We start from the raw sequence: 17870 nt of genomic DNA, 5'->3' as shown, positions 1-17870 counted from the left end.
ATCATCGAATCCAACTTCCTGCTCCTCACAGGACTACCTGAAATTAAACCATATGACTAAGAGGATGATACAGAGGCTGCATGAACTCTGGCAGACTTGGTTCCATGACTGCATCCCTGGGGAGCCTGTTGCAGTGACCTCAGTGAAGAACCTTTTCCTAATGTCCAGTGTTCATTTGCTCCCTTGTCATGCCAAGCAATAAGCCTTGGAAGACTGGGATGAAGAGAAAGGGGAAAATGCCAAAGAAAAACAGAAGGACAGGGAAGAGAAAACTACTTTTTGACAGTTGTCTGGCTTCTATGTGGTCTTTCCTGAACTTGTGGGGTGAAATTCAGAAGAAGGCATGTTTTTAACAGGGTTGCAAAAGTATTTAGTCTTTATTAATGTAATAGATTTTGAGCTAGTCTCCGAACTGGTCTTTACATTTTATCTTACAGCTATAAATTGCTGATAGGGTTTTATTGTACTGGTGATTTCCAGTATCAGGAAGCTTTGCAATTAACCTACTTGTGTGATAACTGAAAGCCTGAGTTTAATGAATCATAGAATTGTTAAGGTTTGGAAAAGACCTTTAAGATCATGAAGTCCAACTGTCAGCCTAGCACCACCAGCAAGTTCACAATTAATCCATGTCCTCAAGTCCATATCCACACATTTTGTGGAAACTTCCAGGGATGGTGACTCCACCACTTCCCTGGGCAGTCCATTTCAATGCTTGACAACCCTTTCCATCAAGAACTTTTTCCTAAGATCTAATCTAAACTTCCCTTGATGCAACTTGGGGCCATTTCCTCTTTTCCTGTCACTTGTTACCTGCGAGAAGAGACACACCCCCACCTCACTACAAGCTCCTTTCAGGTAGTTTTAGGGAGCAATAAGGTCTCCTCTGAGCTTCCTTTTCTCCAGGCTACACACCCCCAGCTCCCTCAGCTGCTCCTCATAAAGCTTGTGCTCCAGACCCTTCACCAGCTCTATTCTCTGAACATGCTCCAGCTCCTCAATGTTTTTCTTGTAGTGATGGGCCCAGAACTGACCAGGGGATTTGAGGTGTGGCCTCACCAGTGCTGAGTACAGGGGAACAATGACTCCCCTAGTCTTGCTGGCCCCTTTATTTCTCACACTGGCCAGGATGCCATTGGCCTTCTTGGCCACCTAGGCACACTGGTGGCTCATGTTCAGCTGCTGTTGACCAACATCCCCAGGTCCTTTTCCATGGGTCAGCTTGTCAGCCAAGAAGATAAAGCATCTTAGGAACTCAACAGCTTAGAAGCAGGAATTAAAGTTCTTAGAGGTTTTTTAGGATTTTGACTGCTGTCATGGTTCCTTTCTCTCTCCACTGTTAGTTTGATGGGCATTTTTGTTTTTCTGTCATGTGCAAAAGGCTTTATGAGATACCTGTGGGACCTTTTCTGCCTTTCATCAGAAAGTGCTCTACCAGATGTACAGAGGTGCAAATGTATGTTTCTCTACAAAGTCAGAGAAAGAAAGTGTTATGGCAGTACTTTAAGGCAAAACAGCTCCTTTTCCCAGACATGAGGACATTGGATGGCAGCATGGAAGTTCTCCCAAGTTCCTTCTTTATAAATAATTATCTTTGAGAAAGGAATTGAAAGTGAAACGTTTTTCCAGAAACAAACTGTCGAGTCTGTGGTGATAACTATGAACTGCTGCTTCACTGAGGTGATAAATACAACCAGAACATGTTTATCTATCTGGCTGCAGAAATCACAACCTTTAGGTCATTTTGTTTCCAATCAGACGCTCAATTTCTGTAGATTTAAGAATCAACTGAATGAAAAATAAAGCAAATCTGAGTAAAGAAGCAAGTTACTTTAGAAACTTTCGAATTCTGCTCAAGGCTGCATGTTGCTGACAGCGTGATAGCATCTGTACACTAATGGGATAGCTCTCTTATGAATTTCAGAATGTATGTAAGAATAAAACCATCCAATCGTTCTCTGTCGTACCTTTGAGTAAGTAGCTATACCACAGGCATTAAATCAGGAAAGACTTTTGAGGTTGTAATTAGACTTGGAGAGAATAGAACAGAAGTGCAGTATGGTTTTGACAGTTGATTGTAGTACAGTCCATACCATTCTTTGTCAAGGTATATCTTTTTCTAGAGAAAGAAAATAAAACATCTGTTTTGATTGTAGTGAAATATTTCATACAGTCATATATGGTAAAAAGTGTTATTAATTTGCATTTTTCCCTGCTCACTTTAACATTGACTAGACCTGTTACAGACTTAATAAAAGGTACTAGGCAATAGGTGGGGGTTTTCCACTGTATTTACCATATTTAATATTTTTGTTAATGACTGATGTGGTACAATCATGATTAAAACGTATGCAACCCCAAAATTGCCAGGTGTCAATATGAAAGTAGTGTTATTGACGTTGGCTTGCTGCCCTGTTCTGCACCACAGTGTGTTGGCTAACCTCCCTCTCTGCCTATGGCTAGATGGGGAAGTAGAATGATGCTACAAGCACCGTTTCTCAGCTCTTGGGATGAAAAAGAGGAATATAAAATGCAAGAATTTTCCTCCCCCTTCAGATAATCTATCCCCAGCCGAGTCAGGCTAGACTGCACAGGATCCACAGATGGAGGTACTCATGGATATAAGAGGAGTAGCAAAGAGTCGTTTCAAGTTGTTATGTAACAGGGATTTACCAACTCTCATGTGGTGCACCTACCTCATGAGATAAAAACTCCTGGGAAGCAGCCATAAATGTCTGGGAGAGAAGAGAGTATGAGATATTTATCTCCCACTTGTGTTGAAAAGCTGTTGTGCAGCCTTCTGCAGGTCATTGGAATTTTTTAACTCTCGGTCTTGGACCATGTTTTTACCTACTTCACTCTGTTTCGAAGAAAGAAAGTGTCATTGTCTTTTCCTCTACAAGCAGCGGGCTATTTCCTTGAATCAGACAAACTGTTCTAGTTGGAATTCATGTTTCTTGGATGAGGTAGCCAGAATTTTGCCTGAGTTTCATGTAATCACTCTCTATATATCTTCAGATAACATCTCTCACCCACCATTAATCTCTAAAAGTTACTTGTCTAGTCAAATTTCCTTCTAAGTCAGTAGAGACAGATAAAACATCTCCTGGAGGGTGCCCATCACATGCTAGAATTGGTGCTGCGTGCCACTTGAGAATGCCCTTTGAGTATTTGAGTATTTCAATATCCATGATGTTGACTCAGAAGCCAGAAAGGATCACAGTATCTTTAGGTTTTATGATACAGTTAAGTCTTTCTATCAGATGATTAGATCAGGATACCCTTTCCCATTGAAACTTTGCTTCCTTGCTCTTCTGGAGAGGCCAGGACACCTTCCCAGGAGAAACCAGTGTATAGAGGAGGCTGCAGCAGAAGACAGTTTGCTATAAAATGCAACGTTTTTTTTCAGGGGAGCAAACAAAATAAATGGAGTCCCTTATCTCATTCTTTACATTACAATAATGAGTGGTGACCACATGTTATAAAAGGATCTAATTATGAAAAATAGCATTTCTGCTAACTGCCGTACTTTATATTGATTTTATTTATTTTGTTTAAAATAGGTTCTTTGGTAATTGAAGATAAAGAAACCCCACCACATGTGCCCAAGAGCCCTGTGATGGAACCAAACTTGCAGCCACCAGGCAGCTTACCTTCAAACCAGCTATCCAAGTTCCCAACACAGATAAGCTTAGCTCAGCTCCGACTCCAGCACATGCAGCAGCAGGTCATGGCTCAGAGACAGCAAGCTCAACGCAGAGCAGGTCCAGTAGTTTTACCAAATCCAAGAATGCCAGGAGCCATGCAGCAACCTCCTGCTTCTCATCAGGTAAATTATGATTATTTCCAGAGAAGAGTCTCTTTTTTCCGTGGCACTGAAGGAGAAAGTAAGTTAAGATAGGAAAAAAAAAAAAGAAATTAAATCTAGATATATAATTTCAGATAACTTTGTCTTCAGCATGTGGCTATTTAGATGGGTTAGGGAACGTTTTCTTTACTGAGAATTGAATGGGCATTTTAAACTTGCCTGGGAAAATGTGTGGTAGCACTCAGCCTATATTTATTCATTAAAAAAAAATCATAGAGTATGCAGCCTTATATAGTGCTGAGCTACCTTTTTTCATTTTGGTCAAATGATCAAAAAGTGAATCTGTTATTAATTTTTTTCCATGTCTATTTTGCATAATACTCAGTGATTCTCCCACATGACTTTCAAAGCTGGAAACACTGTCACTGGCTCTTGTGATCTATCTTCCTTTATTACATCAGAATAATTCAAAACTATCTACTAGGTTTTGGTTTTAACATTAAAAATCAATGTGTTCTGTGGTCATTTAGATAAATAGTGTGATACTATTTGTTTGCATATAATTTTTGAAGAGTTGCAGAGGTTCAAAAGGACCACTTAGTAAAAAATGTCTGGAACACTGAATAGATATCAGCTAACTCGCAGAACTGGTTTTATGTTTTTATGCAGGCACCTCCGCGCTTGATTCATTATCAGAATCAAAGCCCCAAGCCCAATGGTTCAGTTCCTCCTGCACAACAGATGAGATTTCCCCCAAATCAGAACGTACCAAGGCAAGCAGTAAAGCCCAGCCCATTGCAAATGGCATTCTTGGCACAGCAAGCTATAAAACAGGTAGAGGTTCTTTCCCTTTTCACTCGCAGTGTAGAAATAAAACATCAAATGTGCTTCTTATCATCTTTCATACTGTGTTTCTAGAGTGCTTTTCAATTAGAACAGAGACTGAATTTTTCTCCCTATGACAAGATACCCACAGTTTTCTTAATGAGGAAACTGTCAAGTTTCTTTCATTTTGGCAGTTCTAAGCAGCTGAAGCATTATGGAAGTGATCCATTGGGTGTGCTGTGTAGGTGTTTTATTCTCTTGTTTGCTATTACTGTGGTTTCTGACTTCTTGTGCAAAACTTAGCATGGCCATGGTCTGCACGCTACAATCAGTGAGTAGACAAAAAAAGAAAATCCCAGTTGCGCCTGATGTTAGTGACTTCACCAGGAACCAGGTAAAACCTTGACAAAAAATCTAAAGCTGCCACAAGTATGGCAAATCTGAACTTGAACAGGTGAGGAGAGGAGAGACAGACCACAGTTGTGTCACCTCTGCTAAGAGTAAGACTGATCAATGCCCAGCTAATCAGCAGCTGAACTGGAGCAGAAGTAAAACCACATAATATGTTTTCTGGATGCTCAGGAAGGCTCTTCTTTATTAAACAGCATATTGACACAAGCGTTTTAGGTACGTGGAAGGAAAGAGAAAATCATGTCACTAGAGGTAAGCAAATCTCTGACCTGAAGAGTGGTATAATACCATTCATGTTTGCAATGCTTATGATGTCAGAGAATTAATTCCAACTAAGTTGAAGAAAGCTGTACAATATCTAAAAGAACCTGTAGGAACAAAAACTAAGTCACTTCTATTCTGTGCCTCTGAAAATAAAATTTGCCTGTCTGCAAGGTTTTAAAGAATTCTCATTATCTCATTGTCAGAAAGGTAATGCCTTTCTGAAACCAGAGACCAGTAAATAGAATGACTAAAAAGGAATTGAGGGAAGTAAAATTTTGCCTACCGTGGGTAGCCATGACATTCCATTAAAAGTCATTGAAAACTGCATACATCCAAATGAGAAAGAAATTTAGTCTGAATTGACAGTGCACTTTATATCATGCTGTTAAATGTATCTGTGGTTAGAGATCCAGTCAGCATTTCAAATTCTTAATCACTGACACTATAGTTGTTTACTTAGTAAAATGCTGGAGCAGTTGTGCATTCAGCCTATTACCTGTAATGCTTTTTTTTCCACAAAAACTGTTACATTTTTCCCACAACACTGTCATTGCAGCATGAAATATTAATAGATACTTAGCACTGAGGTATAGCTTGGAATTTAGGAATTTGCATTCATTTCTTCTATTCATAGTTTTCAACTACTTGTCATCTTCCCTTCCGTGTCTTGTAAGATTGGTTCTTGAAATGAGATAACTTCAGAGTACATCAGGATTTTATGTTTGAATTCAGCTTCCTGAACTAAGCTGCTTGTTCTATCAGTATATTCAGTAGATGTGACCTGTTGCAAAGAAAATAATACTTAATTGTGGATTATTGTCTTTTTTTTAGTGGCAGATCAGTAGTGGACAAACTTCAACAGCCCTTACAACTGCAAGCAGCACAACATCGACTCCATCAAGCCCTACAGTCACCAGTGCTGTTGGATGTGATGGGAAGACATACGGTCCCCCTGTGATAGATTTGAGTTCCCCAGTGGGTAGCTCCTATAATCTACCATCTCTCCCTGATGTAAGTGTAACATAGAATCAATGTTTGATGGATTGATTCTGTTTTGAAGTAGGTCTTAATGTTAGTGAGAAGTAGAAACCCTGCAAACTGAAATTCTTGCTCTGTTTGTCAAAATGAGGCAGGTAGAGAAAAATACAATACAGTGTTGCTGGAAATATTCAGAGCTATCCTTGGAAGACAGCTAAGAAAAATAATGTTAGGGTTTGTAATTGTAATTGTATCTGTTTATTTGGATGCTGCATATTTTTTCCCTCCCCCTGTAATGATACTAACAAAAATGTGTTAGCTTAGCTTTCATTTACCAGTGTCCACCGATAGCACTGGTTTGCTGATGGTATTTCTGATAAATGGTCAACATATTTAAAATATATTTTTAAGGAATTGAAAGAACTATCTTGGGAAAGTATTAATGGTTGGCATACTGGATATGTTCCTTCTATCTTTTCTTTTTGGTACTTCTTTTCTTCTTATATCCTCTGACATGCCTGTGAGCTGGTGATAGAAGGAGCACTGTAAGGTCATCTTTTCTTAAACTTCTCTGTGATAGTTTTTCTGAATGGTACGTATTTGTCAGAGGTCCCTGTTGGAACTGTTGAGTTTTAGTCCGTTGACTTTTATTCTTTCAAATATTACCAGGCCTGTTTTTTGTGGTCTAAGGTTTGTAGACATCTGAAATACCATGGTTTTCCAATGGTAACTTGCTGTTCCTTTCCTGTTTCTCTCACCTGTGCTTTGTCCTCGCTGATAAACTGTGTTCTCTTTATTAAAATGGAGTACATAGAGTACAGGGGTCACAGTGTCTGTCAGGTTCAAAAGGTGAACTACACAACATGGTCATAAAACTACTGAGTCTGTGAGACATTTTAGCATGCTTGTTTTTTTTCCCAGTATTATGAACTCTTCTATATGATTGCATTTGTGCTCTTAAGATATATGACCCAAATCACTGTAAATAAACCTTGTCAAGGCTTCTGCATCCACTTGGGATACTTCTAGCTCACAAATAGAAATTTCAGTGATCAGTGTGTTTGAAAACAGTAGATTCGTGAAGTATCCACTGAGAAAACTGACACCAAGGTGAGGTGTTTTCTTATCAAACGTTATCTCTACATACTGGAAGAAACCAAACAGTTCAGAAAGTCATACCTCATTATCAAACCAGAATATGTAATTTTTACGGAAAGTTAAAATGGTAAATTGGGAGCCCCTAAATAAAGTTCAGTTATCTGGCCTGAGCCATATGTGGAAAAAATAAGAGTTGATTTGCTGTTTGCATTTTGAGTCAATATGCATGGCCTCTGTCCAGAAGATATGTGGGACAGATGGGATTGAGTGTCATTTAAAGTTCTTCCAGTCCTGTTAAACACTAGTGGATTAATGGGTAGTTTGTGTATAGCTTATTATCTTTTTTAGAATATATAATGTGAGTGTCTCCAAAGAAGGTGTGGAGATAAAAAAATAATCTCTTAACTGTGTGAAAGCTGATACAGCCTTCTCTGAAGCCGGTGGACAAAAATTGGTACTTACAGAATCATCTGATCTTAAAATGAAGCACTATCTGGACTTGGCTATTCCATTTTCTTTTTAGAGAAAGCAAGATGACCTGTTTAAAAGTAATCATCTCACTTTTGGATGGTTAAAGTTAGATGAAATACATTTGGTCTTCACCTTCAAAATAACACTATATCAGAGGCACAGGTTTTTGTTGTTTTGGAGAGGGTTTTTTTCTCCTTCCAACATTAACTGCTTCCCCTCACTTCCCCACCTTTTAGATTGATTGTTCAGGAAACATCACACTGGACAATGCTGTAAGGAAGGATGGCACTGCAGAGCAGAATCAGCCAAAACCCCCTTCAAACAGGACTGTGCAGTCACCAAATTCCTCGGTGCCATCACCAGGCCTCTCAGGTAATTGAAATGCAGTGCAGTTTTCTGTTTAAGTGGTGTAATTGAAAAGTCTAATGTGGTTGGCAATGCTAACGCTGATATCAGAATTAATTACTTCTATACTTCTATATTCTTCTATCAGAATTAATTACTTCTATTTTCTACTATTTACTTCTATTACTTCTATTATTAATTACTTCTTATTTTCTATAAAAGATTAGAAATAAGAAAATGAGGCAAAGTTGTAGAAACCCTAGTAGGAGGTAAAGTTGAGACAATATTTTAGCATTGTGAACAAAAGTTAAGTGACCACATCTTACAAATATGGAGGGTAAAAAGCCTGTAGATTTTAGCACATTGGATAGAAATCTGTAGAAAAGTGACACTCTCAGGTGTACACCAAATGAAAACCTAGCAGTGTGCTGAGAGTCAAGTATTTAAAAAAGCAAGATAGGATGCAACAGGAGACTATAAATGGTGACTTGGGAAGTTCGATTTGGATATTAGAATATGTGTTTCACAGAAGGATAATGCAACACTGACACAGGTTGAGCAGAGGAGTTGTGGTGATGGGTGGCTAAATGTGGCGGACCTAAAGGATGCAGGGGATTCCTGTCACCATGCCTGGTGGCCATCAGCAGCAATTCCGATATTCTGATCTGGCCTGTAGCAAAGCAAGGCTGTGTGAGTGAGTTCCCAGTGAGCACTCATGCAACATTCATGCACTCACGTGGCATTCACAGACCCAGGCAGGTTACCTGAGACAGGTGGGTAGTGCATTCACAGACAGCACAAACAGCCCACTTGGGTTTCTCAGGACTGATACTCAGCAAAAATCTCCTTCACAAGTCTTCAGCAAAAATCTCCTTCACGAGTCTTTTGGCTCTCTGGTCCTAGTCCCCAGACCTTTGGTCTCTCTCATATCTGTCCCCCAGATATTATTCCTATTCACCAGCTCAAAGTTTCCTGGCAGTTCTCCAGAGAGATCTGCTAGAATTTGATAAGGTAAGACAAAACAAACTGCAGTGATCAGGTGGGGGGTCAGCCAGGGAAAGGTACTGACCCATCAGCCTACTTATGGGTCCCTTCTTTGGCATCTCCTTCCCTGTATTATCCCATGCCTCTCATCCTCTCATAAATATATATTAAATGAGATATAGATTAAATAAATGATGCTGCAGGAGAAATTTTCCCCAAAACCTGTGTACATCTCTGACTCAGACGTGGCACAGACCCATGTTTTGTTCTAACCTGGTCCTTCTATCCTAGGAGGAATCAGTGTGACAAACGTACACCCTCCAGTTCGTTCACCCAGCGCCTCCAGTGTTGGGAGCAGAGAGAGGTAAGGAAAGAGTGGGAGAGAAGAAAATGTAACTTCCACCTCCACAGAACATGCCTCAGTCTCTTCTCTCTTTAATGCATATATAAATGTCAATTTGCCTCACCTTCTCTGTTAACAGGTCAGGCCTGATGGTTATTACAGCACTCTTTGCATTCTAAAAGCAGTAATTTCATATGTAATGTATTAATAGCACATCTAAAAATGTATTAACACTGTAGATGATGGCTAGGTTGGTGTTATTAAAAGAATACCAATTGTAAATTAGATTTTAAATTCAGAAAAATCAGCTAAAGGAAAAGGTTGAATATTGAAAGTCCTGGTGGAACTATAAATTACTTCAGATTTAAGGAACTGATGTTACAAAGAGGGCTGTTAGGAGTTTTCTGCTGCAATACAGTTTGTTAAGTGAGCACTAGATATCTACTGAGAGTCTACGCAAATGTTTTTATCCATTACTGATGGAATATTAATGAACAAATATATTTACACAATGTTATTTGAAGAGTGCAGATCCATTAATGTGTTGCAGTAAACTCAAGCATACATCTGCCATGAGATTAATTTTTCATGCAGAGAAAAATCAGATGACATTCATCCTACTTGAGTTGGAAATGCAGGTGCTTTTTAATATAGAATAGATTTTTCTGTATTCCATTTACATGGCAAATTCTGTGAAGGACTCTTATGAACAGTTTAAATGTTTGTCTGAAGAGTTGTCTACTTGCATTTAAAAAAATCTGCAACTGCTTGAATTAATGTTGTTAGATTTCAAATTCTTCATTTTTATGACTAAATACATGAAAAAAAAAAAAAAAAGATTTAGTTCCAAAAGCAAGGCCCTAGTTTTGGTAGAGCTGCAAGACTGTAAGAAATCCTTCCAAGAAAATGCAAATACGTGTTTTATCTACCTTGTTTGGTTTTGTTGTTTTCAATGATCAGTTCAGCTCTGGAGAAACACTGGTCTTCCCCAAAATACAGCTACATCTCTTCCAATATGGTATGATGTTCAGTGGAAGTCCTCTTTTGTGTGTAACCTGAAAGAAAAGGAGATTACTTGCAAATCTTGCACTAATGGGAAGTCAAACCATGAGTAATTCTCTAGTTCTGGAACTGCACCATTAAAATTTTCCCTTTTGGTAGTGCTTTTCAATATATATCAAAGGAAATAAGCTTGGATGGTGTATTCAATAAAAGGAATTCTGCAATGCTCAAGATTTGAAGAAGCAAAATAGATTTAACATCCTACTTGGAAAGCACCAGTGTACAAAAGTTCTGACTCTTAATTTCCTTTTTTTCCTACCTTTTCCTGTCATTTACAGTTCTGGCTCCTCCAGCAGGCCACCAGGAGCTGATTCGACACACAAAGTCCCAGTTGTTATGTTGGAGCCCATTAGAATTAAACAGGAGTCAAATGCAACAAATGAGAACTTTGATTTCCCAATTGTTGTAGTGAAGCAAGAAACCGATGAGGAACCCCGACCTCGGAATGTAATATTAACAACTATAAAGATCTCCTTTCTTTTTGGAGGGTATTTTGTATTTATGGGGAGTAAAATAATGTACTCATGTTCTGTTGGGAACTTTTAAGGGGAAAACTAAAAAAGCTAAATAAGGGGAAGAGGTGAAATTCAAAATCAGACTAGCCCTACTGCCAGTTAAGGTAACTGTTGTGATCAGACTACTTTTATCCATTGAAAATCTGGGAAGATGGGAAATAGCTTGCAGAGATCATATTTTCAGGTGCCACTAGGAAATGTTTCTAATTGTAGTGCAGTAATATACATAAATAAGGTTGCTGGATTTTGGGGCCATGAAAGATTAGTTGTTTATTAGTGGAGCAGTAAATATCCTTTCATAGTTCATGTCTTATGTTCAGCTGTCTGATGTTATAGTATGTTAGTAATTTTTTCCGTACATGTTGCAAGTTGTATGACTGCTTGCATATAAATTTGTTATTCAGGTTAGTTTATTTGTTGTTAGGACCATGTAGATTGAAGTAAATATTATAGTCTGGCTTTCTTTGTTTCTTCCTGCAGTCCATACTTACCTCATTGCTGTTGGATGGCAATCATAATTCCACTTCTGATGAAGCTGTCTTAAGAACAGATGCACCAGACAGCACAGATGATCAGCCAGGGGTCCTGCAGGAGAACACATTCAGTGGGAAAACGGGATGGGTAGGACCCTCCCATGTTGGGGAGGGCAGAAAAGAGGATGATCCAAATGAAGACTGGTGTGCTGTATGTCAAAATGGAGGGGAGCTCCTTTGCTGTGAGAAGTGTCCCAAAGTATTCCATCTTTCCTGTCATGTTCCTTCATTGATGAGCTTTCCAAGGTAATTATGACCCCTTCAATGCCACCTAAAATTGCACTAAAAGACACAAGCTTTGTCTTGTGAAACCCGGGATAAGAAGTTTCAGTCTCAAAGGAAGCAATGTCTTCTTTAAGGTCTTGAATCCACAAGTTTTATTAATTGGTGAAAATTGGAATTTACATTGAAATTTCAGTTCAATTGTATTTTTTTCTACAAATTGTGTAGTAAAACTCTTTGCTTATTTGACAATTAAGCAAGATCACTTACATCTAGGGCATGAATTATTAAAAGTGGGACACAGAATTACCAATCTGTCATAAAATGTGTTGAGAGAAAATACTTAACATTTCTTAATAATAGTAATGAATAAGTTTTTTTTTTTTTTAAAAAAGGAAAAATTAAGAAATGTCTACAGGAAAAATCTGAAGTAATATAGTAATATCATTTACTCTAGTACTAAATAGGGCTACAGTCCAAGCATGGGATGTGTAGTGACTGACGTATTCTAGTGACATCTCAGCCAGTGTTGAAACAAGCATTAAGTTTCTTTATTGGCTGTTACAAAACCATTGCTCAGTTTCTTGACTTTCAAAATATGGTCTGAACTAGCATTACCAGTGTTTGCTTCTGGAATTAGTGTCTTTGACTAAAATAAATGGCAATTGGCAATGTCCCAGCTTGGAAATGTCATGCAATATGCTTGTTTGTGTTAAAGGATAAAATCATTGGTCATAACATGCTCATTGTTTAATGCTTTTGTAAATATTAGGTTTTTTAATTAAATATCAGCGTAGTTTACTGGTGTAAAACATTTGGATAGCAGCTTAGATTAGCACATTTATCATCTCTGTGCTACTCTGAACAAGCACACTCCTGTGAGTGTACCTGAAATGTCACTTGAAATGGCACGTAAAAATGTTCCTCTCACTTTTAAAACTTCAAATTGCAGGGTTTTTTAATAAAAATGATACTATTTTACAGCTTTGTGCTGTAAGCAAAACCCAGTGAAGTTACAGTAAGCACTTAAACTAATAAATATTTGTGCCATTCTGACAAGAAAAAAAACTTTAAGAAGGCAGAAAACTGTGTATTACAAGACTTTGTTTCTAGTAAAATCAAATATTCAAGAATAAGTCTTTAAAATGTCTCCTTTTTACTGGATCAATGAGGGGAAACTGAGGTGATGATGTCTGAGGGCAAGGGAGTCCAAACCCACTTCCATGACAGGCATTCACATCTCTAAAGGTGCATATTACTACAAATACATTGTGTTCCTGGACTTCAGAGCATGGTTAGCTGAGGTTTCCTCCTGACTTTAGGCATATCAAGTTTTTGTTCCCATCTTTGTGGGGTTACTTCTTTTTTACAGCTGTAATTCTACTTAACAAACTTCAGTCACTTAGCATTAGTTCTTTCAAACATACAAAATAACGTGTTTATTTTTATGTCAGCAGTGACAATCTGCTTCTTTCGTGATTGCTGTTTGTTCTTGCTTCAGGTGGATAGAGCAGTTTCATAGGTTGATGCCATCACAGAATGGTTCAAGTTGGAAGGGACCTTTATAGGCCACCGAGTCCAACCGCCCTGCCATGAACAGGTTGCTCAGAGCCCTGCCCAACCTGACCTTGTTTCCAGGAACAGGGCCTCTACCACCTCTCTCAGCAACCTGTCCCAGTGTTTCACAACCCTCACTGAAAAAATTTTTCCTTGTATCTAATCTGAATCTCCCCTCTTTTAGTTTAAAAAAATGTTCCCATATAGATTCACAAGGTCGCTGCATCTTTTTGTCCTTCATTCCAGCCTACCACACTCTTCCTGATTCTTGGATATTTTAATGCATCATTCCTTTATCCTTAACCGGTTTTTTGTTTTGTTGTGGCACAAAATCTTTAGGTCATGACCTGTATGAATTTTCGTATATCTGCCACATCATTTCTGTGATGCTAGTCCAGGCATAGAGGTGACAGTGTCATAAATAATTCTGGGAAGTTAAGACAGTATAAGGTAAATGTCTCCTGGTAGTAAAATGCCTATTATTCACCAGTGTATGCTAAAACTGGCAGATGGTGAAAATCTTTGCATCACTCTGAATAATAAAGAGTTGTTGTTGTTTTTTTTTTTTTTTTAATTTGGAAAGTCTTCTGCCTTACTATCCAAATGAAATAAAAGGTGCTGCAGAAACTATTTCCTATTTTCAAAGATATTATTATTATTATAACATACCTCTGAGTAAATATCCACAGTTAGATCTCTTTTATTGCTGTATTCTGTCTTCTGTGTAACAATTCAGCCCTCTTGTGGTTACCTTCAAGCATGCAAGTTTCTTCGTTTGTGGAAAACTGTATTAAAAACACAAACTCTTCATGGGTTTTTCAAAACTTTGAGGTTCATAAATTGTGTTAGGGAATCAGTGAACATAGCTTGCAGAACTGATTATGTAGGAATCTTATAATTCCTATATGGAATAGGAATCTTATAATAGGAATCTTATAATTCCTATACATATTATGTAGGAATCTTATAAAGGACCTATATGTAGGTCCTTTAAATCTCCACGGTCTTCTTAGACCAGCTGATAAAATCATGAACATCTGAAGGTTTTAGGGAGTGAAATATTTCCAGTTCTACAAAAAATCTTGTCTAGGGCAATCTATATAGATTAGTAATATGTTATAGATCAGGCTTGTAGAGAATGTCTAGTTCTCACCATATCACACTGGCATGTTTCCTTCTGTTCAGCCCATATGATTCCTTCAGTCTCTCTGTAGATAATAAAAGGGCTCTTAATAGTCCTTTGCTTGAACCCTTTGAGCTCAAGTGAAAAATTTCAGTACTGACAAAGATAGATACCTGCTGTCTATTAAGATAAATCATCTTTCTGTTAGGACACTATTAATGACACTGGTGCCACTAAAAAGGAAAAAAAAGTTGAAAAAAAGCATTTTTACCAGCAGCCTCTGCTTTTTGTAGTGTTTTAAAACCAACAACAACATGACATAGAAAAAAACACACCAAACAAATGAGGATGTTACCCAGAAATATGTGGAAAGCCTTTTGGCAGGGGCGTGCTACCTCACTAAGGTCATCGTGTCTGTTTGTCTTCTTTAGTGGGGAGTGGATTTGTACATTCTGTCGGGATTTGTCCAAGCCAGAAGTTGAATATGACTGTGACAAACCTACTCACAGCTCTGAAAAAAGAAAACTGGAAGATACTGTGGGTTTGGCGCCAATAGACCGTAGGGTAAGGATAAAATTATTATTAATAACGTTTTTTATGCTGAAGCAGTTTTGAACTGTATTAGAAACTTTCATCAGTATTTTACTTGGTTTTGGTTGGCAACTTGTGTAAATACACTGAAATTGGTATTTTATTCGGGGTCTTAGTCTACATGTAGAACCATTTATGGCAGAGTAGTAGAGAGAAGAGTCTTGCTCAGGTGTGAGAAGAATGGCACTGATTATGTGGATGATTATGGTTAGATTTATTGCTAATACAGTGTCTAAATATTACCAGTGCGGTATAGAATGTAAGCAGGTCTAAAGGGTTACAACATAAGCAGGTTTGGTTGGAAATGTGCAGGTTTAGAGCCTTTGGCCTTGCAGAAAGCACAGTTACAAAGCAGCAAAACACCTATGGAGCTGCTTTAGGATTTTATTTCTGTATGTGATCTTAGTACTATAACTCACCTGTCCAAAAGTGAGTGTTCCCCATCGTAGGGCTGTATGTACCCTGCAGGCATCTTGCTGGAGTGGGATCCACCTGGAAGCTGCCTGCAACCTTGGGAGATCAGTTTACCCGGTTGGTCCAGTCTCCAGCAGCATTTTTTATACCCTTTTGCAAACCAGTGTGTACCAAAGTCAATCACAATCACCATGGCTTCCCTATCTCTGGAATGCATTAATTATGTGAGCATCCAGATAGTTCCTCCTGCAATTCCCACCTGGTGTTCTAATCTTAGGACAAATCACATTACCCAGCAGGACACAGTGGGGAGGGTGGGTGTGTGGAGGGCACGCATCAAGACCTGACTGTCTGTGACACCATTATTTATATGTGCTCAATTTCTGTTTTGAGTTAAATGTAAGTTATAAGTCCTGTAAATACTCTGATAAGGGATCAGCAGGCATAAAATCATGCAAAACTATTTTTAGAATCTCTTTCAAGGCTCAAGATCTAGTGTAATATATTTGTTTACACAAAGAGGAAGGGGGAATACTGAGCATCTGTTCTGTGTTTTCTGTAGTTTGTGATTGTAGTATAAACCATGTAGAATTCTCAAATTACTTGAACTTTTTTTTTTTTTGGCACAGAAGTGTGAAAGACTGCTGCTGTATCTCTACTGCCATGAAATGAGTCTTGCCTTTCAAGATCCAGTTCCTCCTACAGTATGTACCTCAATTCTTTCTATTTTATGTTAGTAGCAAATTTGCCATGGTTTTGTTATTATTATTTCATTTTTATGTCCTATTACAGTCTGCTATCAGTAAAGTTCCCCAGACACTGAGTGTATTAAATGTGTTTAATTTTTTAAAACTGTCTGAAGGGGGAAGTTGAAAGTTGAAGGGGATTTACAAGTAAAATTCCCCAATAACTTATTTTACTTAATATTTCAAAAACAGATAAAACGTAAGTTCTGAGCTTGTCTGCTAATATCATGTGCTGAGTGATACCACTAAAAAGGTGAATTACAATATATTTGGGTTTTTTAAATACTACCTGATACTGAGAATTAGGGTACTCCATAGTAGTAATATCAAATTGAATTTATTATTATTAACTTGAATTTTATTAATTTAAAATAGTAAACAATACCTGGATGCATTAGAAGTCTAAGGACACACAGAAGAGTTACCAGTGTGATCAGATGAAAAGATAATTCTTTAAAATAAACCAGTGGGGGAGGAATTCAGTAAGCAATATGCTCCTATGCAGCCTTTATTCTATTTGAATAAGAATTCTGAAGAACAAATGACAGAGTTTAATAATAAGAAATGACACAGGAGATTAATTGATTAATCATATGATGGTCATGTGTTTAAATTCAGATATTAAAGCATTTCTCTTAAAATGTGAATCTAGTTAGGAAAAAAGTATAAAAGTTATTACCATTGCATTTCATATCTTCTTTTCTAACTTCTAATTCTTTCTAAAGAAAAAAAAATCCAAGTCCTACAACCACAGTTTGAGTGTCAAAATCACTGATATCTGTGAAATTTGCCACTATTTCTAAGGACATATTTCATGACCAAACCTCATTTTAAACAACTTGTTTACCATCTCCATTTCAGTTATTGTATGGTGGTCTTGAGAATAAGTCTTAATAGATAGCTTATTTGACTACATCTGAAAATAATGTCCAAACCAAGTCATTTGCTCTACTATGTGTAGTCCTTGTAGGTGGAAGTTTTATTTGTTTATCTTTGATTTTAACATAGGCATTGCAAGGAGTATATTTTAGGCAGCAAAACTGTCATACTTCACTGTTACTCCAGAAACTGTCTGCATGTGTGTTAGAAGTATAATTCTTGTATCTCAGAGTTGTACTTTGAAGATGAGACTAAAACCCTGCCCACACCCTCAGACCCAAAGGTTTATAAAACAATAAGTAGTGAAGAAGACTGCGTTTGGTGAAATTTTTTTTCTCTGTTTAGGTTCCTGATTACTACAAAATAATCAAAAAGCCTATGGACTTGTCAACCATCAAGAGAAGACTTGAAGTGACCAATTCATTCTACACAAAACCAGAAGATTTTGTGGCTGATTTCAGACTGATTTTCCAAAACTGCGCTGAATTTAATGAGGTTAGAAAACTTTATCAGGTTTTGTAGGCTTAGTTGTTTTCAGGAAAACTGTAATGGGGGTAGAATTTGCAATGCAAGAATTTATTGTGTTAAACTTACTTTGATGATGAAACAGCAGTGAAAATATAGATCACATTGAATGCTGCTGTGGTGTTAGATGACTATGCAGTGGAGATCTTTCCACAGAAGGAAGGAGGATTGTAACA

At 37.7% G+C, this 17870-nt stretch overlaps 1 protein-coding gene across 2 annotated transcripts in view; it reads left to right on the top strand.

The window, feature by feature from the left end:
• TRIM24 (tripartite motif containing 24) overlaps positions 1-17870 on the top strand; it is a 61193-nt gene that overhangs the window by 38801 nt on the left and 4522 nt on the right. For both annotated transcript variants that reach the window (XM_050324416.1, XM_050324417.1), the window contains 10 exons: positions 3564-3829; positions 4478-4642; positions 6140-6319; positions 8092-8227; positions 9476-9548; positions 10868-11036; positions 11585-11883; positions 14971-15103; positions 16174-16248; positions 17515-17664. In XM_050324416.1, the coding sequence (XP_050180373.1) occupies positions 3564-3829; positions 4478-4642; positions 6140-6319; positions 8092-8227; positions 9476-9548; positions 10868-11036; positions 11585-11883; positions 14971-15103; positions 16174-16248; positions 17515-17664 (1646 nt within the window). The remainder of the gene's footprint in view (positions 1-3563; positions 3830-4477; positions 4643-6139; positions 6320-8091; positions 8228-9475; positions 9549-10867; positions 11037-11584; positions 11884-14970; positions 15104-16173; positions 16249-17514; positions 17665-17870) is intronic.

Source organism: Myiozetetes cayanensis, unplaced genomic scaffold (genome assembly GCF_022539395.1).
Source record: "Myiozetetes cayanensis isolate MyiCay16 unplaced genomic scaffold, myiCay2020 scf3, whole genome shotgun sequence".
NCBI classification, from domain to species: Eukaryota; Metazoa; Chordata; class Aves; order Passeriformes; family Tyrannidae; genus Myiozetetes; species Myiozetetes cayanensis.
Note: the sequence above shows the minus strand (reverse complement) of the source record. Positions and strands in the feature narration are given on the sequence as shown.